The 13,102-nt window shown below is 31.3% G+C and overlaps 1 protein-coding gene across 1 annotated transcript; it reads left to right on the top strand.

The window, feature by feature from the left end:
• Positions 1-4,958: 4,958 nt before the first annotated feature.
• On the top strand, positions 4,959-8,112 carry LOC111413475 (uncharacterized). Its single transcript, XM_023044468.2, has 2 exons — positions 4,959-7,107; positions 7,167-8,112. The coding sequence occupies exons 1-2, from the start codon at positions 5,443-5,445 to the stop codon at positions 7,431-7,433; spliced, it is 1,932 nt and encodes a 643-aa protein (XP_022900236.2). The 5' UTR covers positions 4,959-5,442; the 3' UTR covers positions 7,434-8,112.
• Positions 8,113-13,102: the final 4,990 nt, after the last annotated feature.

Below are 13,102 nucleotides of genomic sequence, written 5' to 3'. Positions count from 1 at the left end.
AGATAAATTGTAATTGGATCATAAATAATCTGATATCATACAACACGTGATTAGGTACATAACTATCTAATACGTTAATAAATATCTTTATCAATATCTTCAGATTGAATAAATGAGTTCACTTCAAATAATATGGTACATTTTCAATAAAATGTAATTCACTTCTTGTTCATATGTATTTAAATAATCCAAGTTTAACATGATGTTCACACAAACTTTCTGATTAAGTAATGCATCATTCACTTTATTAACTCAACATTTGCTAATTACGCTTTGTTAAATCAAGTCTTATAACAAGTATTGGTAAATTTTGCTAGTTTAAACACCTTTTTCAGTTTATTGAAAAACGTAAATGATATTCGAATGTGATATTCAATTTGCACGGAACTAATTCAAACTCAAAGTAATACTGCAAAACCCAACTGAACTAAATCCTAAAATATAAAAGTTAGTTATTATTTAATAAATATGAGCTCATCCAAACTTAAGACTAAAACTATATTGAAGCATCATCCAACGCAGACTAAACTCTACGCACCCATATTGAAAAACCCAACTCATCCACATTTAAACCAACCCCAACAGATCTTCTGCCAAATCCAACCCAACACTCTTAATCTAAAACCTAATAAAAAAAACCTACACTCAAATTATGTCAGTCAAACTTAATGCAAACTTAATATTAATATTCTCATGCATAACCAATCCAACCCAACCCGACGTCATCATTACAAGTATGCAACCAATATCACAGTATTGCTATTGCAATATGCAAATCGCATATTATAAAATAAATACGTTAATTAATTAACACACTGTATATACCAGGTGTTCCTATGAATTTATATATTGATTTATATTGATTGTATAATAAAAATTTGCCATAGAGAAATATTTGATTCATTTGAGGAAAGAAATCTAAAAAAAAATATGTTTGTATTATGAAATTATGTAGAAATGAATAATGTTCCGTATAAACCAGATAACTATCAAAATCTTATCTCTACTACTTCTAACGAAATGTCGTATGATTACAAATCTGTGTAAAATCCCTCATTTCCGCCGCACATCATCGGGTGATTACCTGATTTTTTTAAATCTTATCTCTATTGCGCTCACCTAATAGTGTAATTAAACCTAGATAGCATGATTTTGCCACATCCGATACTACAACATATGTGAGACGGTTTGAACTTCTGGTATGCAACTCTCATTATTAACTTAACATTCTGCTCAACGGTCGAGACATATTTCTGTGACACTGTGGTCATTTTAAGAACACCGAGATTTAAAACGAATTCGGAAAGGACTTCGCCGTCTCTATATCTGCCAAATTCAAAACCTAATTACCCAATAATCAAACTAAACTCAACGACACTGCCAACTCAGAAGATGACCTCCAAACACAACTTCCAAAGATCTCCGCAATGGACCTAAGAAGTCAGATCAATGAAGCATTCGCAATCTCAACCTAAAATTGCCCACAAGCTACTTTTTGGTGGAGTAAAGCAGCATTAAAATACAAATAAATGACACAAATAAAACTTAGATCATGTTCGGAGTAGTAAAAATGACGACAATCTGAAGAAAGATCTAGTGGGTCAGAATTGAGAACTCTGACACCAGAGAGCATGCAGATATTGTAAAATGGGGAAGAAAGCACAAGAGATTTTAGTAAAATCACGTTCGTAGTATGCTAGATAAGAGACGGTTGAAAATTATGCTTACAAATAACCCGCTTGGGATTAGACCACCAGGCCAAAGCCAAAGAGATAGAGAGACAGTTGGCAGTCATCTTCTCAGGAGATATTTAGAGGCAGAACTTATCAGGAACAACAAATCCAACGATCTAGAGAATGAAGGAGAAGATTTGTAGAAGAAGCTTCTGGAAAGACAGAAAAAAATTAATAAAAAGAATTTTCCTAAAAAGGATCTTGCTGATAATAAGCTTTGGTTTCCATGCAATATGATTTTGTGAATTATGGTGAATTTTAGTTACAAAGTGAAGAGATAGGGGAATGATATGGGTGGTTGTTGCAAGTATGTATCTTTACAGAAACTTCCACAGTTTTGTATCACAACAAAGATTTTGAAACGATTTTAGTGGGGTGTCCTCATCAATAGCTTATTATAATAAAAATGTGGTGGCTGTGGATACGTTCGAGCTGCTCCGTGCTTGTTACAACATAGCTTAGAAATCACGACCACGTTGGTAGTAGAAAATATTCTACCATTTCGTCGATTGTGTCAATTTGTGAATTGGACCGCGTTATAAATCACTTGACTAAGCGACATTTTATCGTTTTTAGAGATTTTCATGCTGTAGGTAATGGTGTTGTGTGGCTATTCGATCATCCTAAAATCCAATCAACCTGCCCTCCGATCACAAACAATTATTATTGGGTCGACGATGAACATCAACATTAATAATACTATTTTATTGATATTTTAGCAGCTAACTGTACCATATTATCATCATCATATGGTATTTTATAGTCAATATGGAATTGGTAATGTTACACTTTCCATGATCAGATAAATCTTAATGACACTATTGTACATTTATTACTAGACACAACCAATTTATCATCCTCAGTGTGCCATATTATCTGATGAATTATAAATACCATGAAAAATATAAATATTGTCCACTGATTGCAACAAAATGTCTTAACAGACTAAGGTCCATTACTACCATCTTTTAGTTACATTTATCTTATAGATAAACCCATCTACTAGCCAATCAGAGCGCGTAAAATAGCCGTAACCGTGGTAATAATCCCTTAGATAGCTTAACCGGAAGATGGTAGTAACGAGCTTTAGGCCCACTTTTACCACCTCTTGATAAATTTAACCGATAGATAAATTGGCGCTCTTAGGCCCACTTTTACCACCTCTTGATAAATTTAACCGATAGATAATTACCATGGTTACAACGGTTTTAAGCGCTCTCATTGGCTAAGAGCGCCAATTTATCAATCGGATAAATTTATCAAGAGGTGGTAAAAGTGGGCCTTAGGTCCATTACTACCATCTTTTAGTTAAATTTATCTTATAGATAAACCCATCTACTAGCCAATCAGAGCGCGTAAAATAGCCGTTTCCATGGTAATAATCTCTTAGATAGCTTAACCAGAAGATGGTAGTAACGAGCCTTAGCCAATGAGAGCGCTTAAAACCGCTGTAACCATGGTAATTATCTATCGGATAAATATATCAAGAGGTGGTAAAAGTGGGCCTAAACAGGCTAAAAAGAGAACAAACAGATGGCGCAGAGTGGAGGGAGACTGGAAAGAGGCCAATAATAGAAGAAACACATTAAACAGATACTGGAAAGAGCAAGAAGAGCTGGACCAGAGAGGAAGGAATCTCGAAAGAGACTAAAATAAATTGTAAAAGCAAGAAGACTACTAGAGATAGAAGAAAGTAGATGAATAGAAGCAAAAAAAAGTCCAGCTACAACAATCAAGCAATTTGATACTATTTATTGTTAATTTATTGTTATGAACAAATTATAAACACAAAATAATCAACATTTAATTGTGTTATCACTTCATTTTATGTTTAAATGCAAATTTATAATAGTACATTTGTTCAATATGTGAGGTTAAGTCGATGTGACGTTAAGTTTTTGACATAACATTAAATGAATTCTAAATGTCATTATACAGAATTTGGTTGTTTTATTAATTTATAAACTTTAGAACACGTAGTTTTCGAAAAAATGTTGTTTGATACACGACAGCAAAATTCTTTTGCATTCTCGAACGATTTCCGTTCTCGAATGCAAAAGTGTCATTTCGCTATCTTGTATCAAAAATAACTATTAAAGTGAGTCCAAACTTGACGCACTTATCTCAAAATACAAAAAAGTTAGAAAAAGAACTTTAAACCCTAAGTTAGCAACAATGAAGATAGCAATTTAATTTTTAAATATTAATACCAACCTTAACTTTTTATTTTTTTTTTATTATATTTTTGTTTTTGTGACAAATATTAAGACATCTTATAAAAATGAAGAATATGTCAAAATGACTGACATTTCAAATCGGAAGTTCTTATATTTCGAGCAATATTGGAATTAAACGTATCTTGTTTGGACTCATTTTAAAGGATTTTTTACGACGATTACAAACATGTCAAAATTGACGTTGGCATTCTTAACTGGAAGTTGACCATAACTTTATTAATATTGAAGATAAATATGTCGTGTTTGTACTCATTTTAAAGGATTTTTAATGAAGATTACAAATATGTCAAAATTGAGGTTGACATTTTAAACCTGAAGTTAGTTATCATATAATAGAAGTTTTATAACTGAAGTTAATCTAGTGTTAGTCACTTTTCCGCACTTTCTTTTTATTTTTAACGTGTTTTTTTGGTCATTTCACATTGATTAAAAAAAGTCGTCGATTTTTAAGCCACATGATGATTCTTGAATTTTTCTTTGAAATGGATAAGATGAATGATATTAATCTATTTGTAGAGTCTCTGAAGATGGCCGAAACTGGTTAGGCTTAAATTCTATATAAAATAAAAACCGGTTTAAAAGTACAAAATCAAACTCTAGTAAATAGTCGAAAATACAGTCAATTCATATATTTCGCTCAAAATTGTTGTCGACGAAGAAAAACTGAAACATCATATCGTCTGTGAAATTCTAATGCCTTGTAACCCACAAAACATCCAAGATTGTGTTATTATATTTTTATGAAATCTACAGAATTATACATAGTACTAGTAACACCTAGTAATCCACAAATACGCATTTACTTAGATAAAAGGGATTTCTTTCATCACGTATCCCAAATGCACCTCAACAAGAAAACAATAATACCTCGTACACCATAATGAAAATTTGAATAACTTTTAAGCAACATTTGGTATAAGTCAAACTGTGGTACAATACAAGGTATTTATTTAAAAAATAATCGATTTGTAATACTGTAAATAGTATTTTTTTAAAAATACATTGTTTTTTATGTTCTTTTTTAATTGAATCAATAAAAAATGAATAAATATTGTTTACAGAAAGAATTTTGGTAATTTGATTTAAGAATAATTAAAAAGTAGGCATTGTTAAAATAAAGTAATGTTGTAGTAGGCTGTGTCCGCTATAACTAATGTTATTGTTTAAAATAATTGATATTGATGTGGATTTCTGTGTCAAAAGTGTGTTTAAAGTAGTACTTGATATCTATAAATTTACTGAGTGATGGAAATAGTTACGGTAACTATATTAAATTATTATGTATAATAACGAAGTCTATTATATTTAACAAAAAATATTTGCACTTATTTATTTTGCATTACTATGCTAACATTGTTTGCGTTTTAATTAATTTGAATGTAATTACGAATTTGAAGCTAGAGGAGCTGAAGGATATAAGCCATCTGAAACCTGTTGAAAATATTATAATTGAGGATTTAAGAGATGTTCAAATGTTGGAGCTAGATGCACGAAAAGACGAAGAATGTGTTAACAATGATTTTAATGACGATGACTACGAACCTAAAAAGGAAAATGGTACATCAGATAGCGACGAAGAGCAAGGAAATAATGCTGAAAAAGATGAAAAAACAAAACAGGATGAGACATTAACAGAAAATGATATCAATCATGGCAATATAACGGAAGGAAGGAAAAGAAGTATTACTGCTCAACCTGATAAATGGGCAAAAAATTCTGCAAAAAGGAGCCGAATGGAAGGAAAAGTGTACATGGGGTACAGCAGAACTAAAGAAGGTCAAGTAAAACAGAATTTCCCAAAAGAAGCAAGAAAAATGGGTTCTTGTTGCAAATCAAAAGAGTGCCTTAGAGTAAAATCCACGAATTGTTCAGAAATTAATGATGTTCAGCGCAATGCCATATTTACTAAATTCTGGAGTGAAATGAATTGGGATCAACGAAAAGTGTTTGTAATCAATCACAAAGAAAAAACTGTCACAAAAAGAACGTATACTAAAAGCTTTGAGAGTAAGCGAAAATATTCCTTAAAATATTTTCTCACAATAAATATGAACAAAGTGCAAGTTTGTAAACAAATGTTTCTTCAAACACTTGCTATAGGTGAATATTCCGTTCATGATTGGGTCCAAAAGGGATGTTACGGTATGACTTCTAGCTTCGATTTGACCTACAAATCAAACAAACGAACCACTCGACAGGACAAGGTGGAAGATAAGAGGTTACTAAAAGAATTTTTTGATTGTTTACCAAAGTTGCCTTCACATTATGGACGTTCAAATTCAAGTAAATTGTATTTAGAAACGGTAATCCGGAGCCTAAATCAATTATTTAAGATATACGAAATTAAGTGCAAAGAAGAAAACAAAGTAACCCTGTCGAGAACAATTTTTAGCAAAATGTTTTATTCTATGAACTTGTCAATTCACCCCATTAAAAAGGATAAATGTGATTTGTGCACAAAACATGAAGTTGGTCAATTATCAGACAAAGAATGGAATACGCACAGACGTAAAAAAGAAAGGGCTCGTGAAGAGAAAAAGAGAGATAAGGAAGAAGCAAAAATGAACAAAAAAGGTCGGGTTTTAACAATGGATTTACAAGCTGTAAAAGTGTGTCCGTATGTCCAAGCTAGCACAATATTTTTTAAGTTAAAACTGTGTTGCCACAATTTTACAGTTTATAATGTAGTAACGCATGAGGCAAAGTGTTTTTGGTTTAGTGAAACTGAAGCAGATATGACTGCATCGACTTTTGCTTATTGCATTATGGAATACCTAACAACAGACTGTCAGAATGAATCTGGACCAATTATAATTTACAGTGATGGATGTACTTACCAAAATAGAAATAATATTATAGCAAATGCATTATTAAACTATTCTGTAAATAATAACATAGAAATTATTCAAAAATTTCTCGAAGTTGGACACACACAAATGGAATGCGACTTAGTTCACAGCTGCATCGAAAGGAAATTAAAAGGACGAGACATTCATTTACCTAGTGATTATCTACGAATAACAAAGGAAGCAAGAATGAAGCCCTTTCCATATGAAGTTAAATGTATGCAATATTTTAATTTTAAAGATTATTCAATCAAGAAATATCAAAAATATGCATCTATTAGACCTGGAAAGGTAAAAATTAGTAATACTATGAAACATTCTTTATAACTGCCTGTTATTTTCCTTTTAAGGTCACAAATGATCCTGTGGTCACCGATATTAGAGCTCTCCAATATTTGCCGAATGGAAACATTTATTACAAATTGGATTTTGATGATGAATGGCGAGAACTTCTACAACGACAAAAACCTGTTTCTCAAATGGTAGAATGGCCACAAATGTATAAAGAGAAACGAAAAATAAAATTTCAAAAATGGCAACATTTGCAGCTGTTAAAGTCAGTAATACCTACTGACTGTCATAGTTTTTATGACAGCTTAAAACATGATTCAGAGTAAAATTTTTTAGAGAATTTATTGATTCGTAATAAAAGTAGTTTTTCCTAAATAGTGTTTTATTTCTGTAAAAATAATATAATATATCCTAACCCACAAATTTGACAAAAATCTAAAGCTAATCACTCGTAAGCCACTGCAAATTTTAATATACAATATTTACTAAAAAATTAAAAATCATATGTTTGTATCTAAGCCCTTGTGTAACTGACAGTTTCAAAACAAACAAACAAATACTTTCCCAGTTTAATATAAAACGTCTTTTATGTCTACTGAAAAAAAATGTTTTTAGGGTTACAAGGTATTAGAACTTCACAGACGATATTGTATCAACTTCTGGGAGAATATTGAGTATATGCAGAAAAGAACCTTGTAAAAAATAAAACATGTAAAAACTATAAAATTAAAACGTATAAAATGGGAGAAAAAATTGACATTTAACATTTACATAACATTTAGAATGTGGTAATCATAATTACTTTTTCAGTGAACCTAATTTAACTAAACTATATGCATGTACTTTATAGAATAATTTAATATTGCACGTTTATTTACTATTTCTAATTAGTAAAGCCTCTTATGCAGTAAATCGTTCAGGTGCACTTCTACCCGTATTACATTATACATCATACATGCATACATTAGCAAAGAGCAGATGTAGCGTAACTACGTTGTCATCTAACACTTTAAAAATAAATAATTAATACATATAATATAAATCAAATTAGAAATAATTAAAGATACTTTCTTCTAGAGTTTATTGTTATATCTAAATAAAACAATAATTCTAAAATTGATACACATTTTTGATTTGTTTAATATAAGTGTGATGTTATTTAAACAAAGAACCAAAGTTATCTCGATAACTGAAAATTGCATTAAAAACAACTTTCTCGCCTTGAAACACTAAATTAAAATCAATCTTTTTTAGTTTTACTGTTTTACCTACACCAATCACCGACCGTATTTCCGCGAATATCGAATTCCTCTTTGTTTTTGTATATTTGCGGTCACCCTACTATAACCCGATTTTATACGACTTCATTACAACGACTCGACGAAGTCTCAGACTTCAGTTCCGCTTTCGTCTTCAATTTCTTTCTCATTTTACAGTCTACAGAATGTAAGCTGCGTTAAAATTATTAATTTTAAGTGAAATTAAATATTTACGTAACTTCTTTAACGATCAAAAACATGTATGAGAGAATGTTTTATGCACAACCTTTTATAATAATAATTCAAAACATGCCTATTTAATATTTAAAATAATACGCAAATAAAGCGATTTAACCTAATTCTATTTGATGTATATGGTAAGGCCGAAAAAGTAAAAGTAACACTTCCAACAACGACTTTTTACTTATTGTGAAATCAATTCGTCTCAATGTAATAGATCAACTAATCTAAACTTTATAATAGAAATAAAAGAGTTTTACTTGTCACCGATTTCTCTTAAAACCACAAAAAAAGGTTCATACAAATAAATAATTAATAAAGATTTAGAGTAATTTCTAAATTATTTCTTCACTAAAAAAATACATACAATGTGCAACTGGATTAGGAAGTGAGTAAATGACGTAACAAACATTCGAAATTACAAAATATTGAAAATTCTAAATGTATTTAGGGCACTTAATTTGCATATATTTGAAACGAAATAATTACACACTATGCAAGAACAGAAATTGAATTTTCCTTTTCATTGATGTTCTCACAATAGATAAAGGAAACAAGGAATTTTCCTTTTATTTATTACAATTTGATTGTGTGAACTGGAAAAAGACAATTTGAAACGTGCAAATTGCCCCGGAAATGGATATATCGGTAAATAACACACTAGCCGGTCTCGGTTTATGATCATTAAATGTATATTCAAGTAACTTTTAACGTTGTTACGTAAATTTAAGGTGAACACGATTCTATTTAGCCTCGTTTTACTTTATTATTTTCACTTATTACTGTTAACGGCCCTAAATACCTCCTTTAGAGTATAATTAATTAAAAAAATATAAGGTGAATGGAAATTGAAACGCGGTAGTTGATTTAAAATGTAAATTACGAGGACAAAAAATAGAATAAATAAGTAAATTACATTGATGATTAAACAGACTTTTTTTAGGTGAATTTTATGAGGTGAGTTGTAATGTTTATTTTTAATTGATTCTAAACAAGGTTTATTTCGCTTTATGATCTATTAGACGTGTCATTTAAAAAACCAATTTGTCGAATTACAATTTTTAATGATTTTGTTGATTTTATTTTGAAATTACAAAATATTAAGTAACACTTATTAAATTTGAGAAAGTCGAATCCAGTTAAATTTCATTTTTCTTAATCAAAAAACTATGTGTAAAAAAATAGAGGAAACATTGTTCTGATTTCGATTTCTTTTATTCAAAATGTACCAGTTTTGATCAATAGTATCACACATAAAGAATTACTGAAAAGACTATATTCTTTTACAAGTTTTTGAAATTTTGTAAGGTTTTTTCTACCTCGAGCTAAGCAGTTCAGATTTTTCATTAAGTTTTCCATATCAAATTGATTAATTTAGACGGAGTAAACAAGTATTCTGAATTTCCTTCTAAATATTGAAACTCATCAGCACTATAATCTAAATTCTGATGTCTTAAGTTAATGAGTTCCAAGACTCAGAAGGAAATTTAGAACCATAGTTGCTTACTGAGTCTATATCAATCAATTTGAAACATTGAAAAACAAAATTGTTCCCTTGAACATTTAATTACCTATATTGGATAACATATTGATAAGATAACATTTTTTTGTGCAATTGGATAATTTAGTCAATTCCTATAATATTGCTTTTGTTGGCATTCGTAAAATCATGTTAGATTCTGATTCTGAGACAAAAATGATATAGTTTGTGGCTGATATAATATTCAGACTGCTGAGAGATTACAAACTCAGATATAATCAAATATATGTTTCTACCACCATATTGGGTGATGTTAGTGATAGTTGGAAGAATGGTTTTTGCTAGTCAAATTCAATAAAATATACACTTGGTATTTTCATTTAATTACATCACATAAACTTTTAAACTTACATGAAATCATTGATTCTTGGGAAATACTTTAAATGGCGCATTACATTATATGTTTTCTTGCTGTGTCTACCTCATTCTTCCCTTTTTTGATGCTCTTCCTTCTTTCGCAACGCGCTCAATGCATTTTTTTGTACTACAATATTTGCAGAAATTTCAATAATTTTAGAACCGGATGTAAGTATTTCTTTTAGTGCCGTTTTCCAGATGGCGAAATTGATAATTTGATCGTTATTTTATGTAAATCCGCCTATACAACATTGCAACAAATTATTATTACTAAGGTTGTCAGAAATGGGCTTGATTGCAGTCAGAACTACCTCAAGAATTGTTACATAATTGCGTTTGTATCCATTCTATTTTTAACCCACATTGGCTTTTTGCCATCCAACACTAAGAATCTCTGATCTGAGGTGTAATAGTAAAACGTAGCTCATATAGCTATTCTGAATCACAGTTTCTGAAGATTTGTAAGCCATAGTATATGGTTAATTTGTCAATTATTTTTCTTGTTCGTTTTTTCCAATCATTGCTATATAGTTTGTATCGACGATACCTAGATCGTGAAACATTTCTTTTATTGCATTCCATATTCCTAATAGATGTATCATGATTCTTTCATGATGGTTTCAATTCATCATATTCAGCGGTGTTTTCTCTGGATATCGAATATTCGCAATGGTATGGTGTGAGACTTGAATCAGTGTCTGTGTTTCTTTATGCATTGATCTTCTTATGTGCTTATAGTAATCTTCTTCTCTTTGCGCAATGTTGTTCTTGCATTCTTTGTTGAACCATTTTGTTTTCCCTTTTTCTACTACTCCCAAGATTTCTTTGGCAGTAGTGTACTAGTTGTTGGAAGTCCATTCCACTATTTACCAATGGTGCTGTTTTTGTTCGAAGTTGTTTCCAGTACTTGTGAACTTCTTTTGTCCACTACGTGTACCACTTGTTATTTAGGTTACCTATGTTCAGTTTTTCTAATTTTAGACCACCGTGTATTGGTCGTTTACAAATTCTGCATCCAAATATCACATACACCAAGATGGACAGACAGCATGCTCCGGTTCTGACCCTTACAGAATACTCGTTGCTGTTTTTCTATGTATTAACAGGTAATTCAGATAGCTGGATGTATCTTCTTATGTGGGAATGGTGTTGAACTGACAACCATACTCCTGTTTATAGCAAAAGGTATTAAGAACAGTGGTTCTGTCATGGAGGCTATGTTTTCCTATTATTCCTAAGTGCTCATCTTTTTTTCCCACTTTTCATTCATGTTTCGAATCATTATTGCGATGTATTGAAATTTTTAGGTGAAGAATTGATGGTTCTATACGCAATAGTTACAAAAGCAAATAACTCGTGTCCATTTTTTAAATTTTCTTAAAGGTACCCACACTCATTGCCTCTTATTCCGCTTATTCTTGTTTTTTGACAGAGTCTTCTTCTTCTTGATATCTTTTTTTTTTGTGAGTTCCTCGGGTTGATGTTTAACGCGAACTCTGTCGTGGTTTCATTTTTGTAATAACAGCAACAATTGGTCGTCTCAACAATCAGGTTTACTAAGGTATTGTCTAAGATGATGTGAATTTCAATTCTAAATGCTTATTCTTCTTCCTCTTAATAGGGAGTATAGGGATATTTCTGTGCGTTCTGTTGTTGTGATATCGATATTCATGAGTCAGCCACCGTTTTGAGGGTATTTTCAGTGGTTTGTTACTGTGCGTTTACCGAACATCTTGTACCCCACTTTTTATTGTCGTGAAAGTTGATCATCCACGTTAACATTCGCATCTCAGTCGTCCTCAAAACATGTTTCATTTGTTGTGTCTGTCCTTGTCTCAGTCTCGTATGTCATGATTGTGGCTATGGTTTTGTTTTTCCATACTACATGTCGATATAAACAGTTAAATAACATAACTTATTTTAAAGTCTTCTCGTTTACTGCGAGCTTTCAACATATGGGGTCTTTGGTGGTAGTCATTGATTTTGCTTTTGATATTGTTATCTCTTGTGTTACATTGGTTGACCTATTGGTAGAATTTGTTAAGTAACTGCTGCAGATTATTTACACTATAGGCGATGGGTGCTGCTTCATCTGCAGTTTTCTATTCTGCTATTTCTTTAACATTCTAGATGATTTTGTCCATAAACAAGCAAGGACTTACGCTGTGTCACATCAATACAGCAATGATACAAAAATACAGTTTTTTCAGGTTGTATGACCAAATTAAGCCGAGGCAGCTTGCGGCCGAGGCGCTACATTGATACCATTATGACAAAAATAGGCAGTTTTCAAAGATTATTTTCTAATTAAGCCGAGGTCGCTCGCGGCCGAGGCATTATATCTATGCAATAACGATATAATATTACAGTTGTTCAGGTTGTATAAATAAATTAAGCCGAGACCTCTGGTGGCCGAGGCGCTACATTGATACCATGTTGACGAAAAAAAGGGGAGTTTGCAAAGGTTTATTTCTTAATTAAACCGAGGTCGCGTGCGGCCGAGCCATTATATCTATGCAATAATGATAATATAATACTAGTTTTTCAGGTTGTATGAAGAAATTAAGCCGAGGCATTATATCTCTGCAATAACGATACA

The sequence above is a fragment of the Onthophagus taurus genome, chromosome 2, assembly GCF_036711975.1.
Source record: "Onthophagus taurus isolate NC chromosome 2, IU_Otau_3.0, whole genome shotgun sequence".
In the NCBI taxonomy this organism is placed as follows: domain Eukaryota; kingdom Metazoa; phylum Arthropoda; class Insecta; order Coleoptera; family Scarabaeidae; genus Onthophagus; species Onthophagus taurus.
This window is presented reverse-complemented; position numbering and strand designations above follow the sequence as displayed.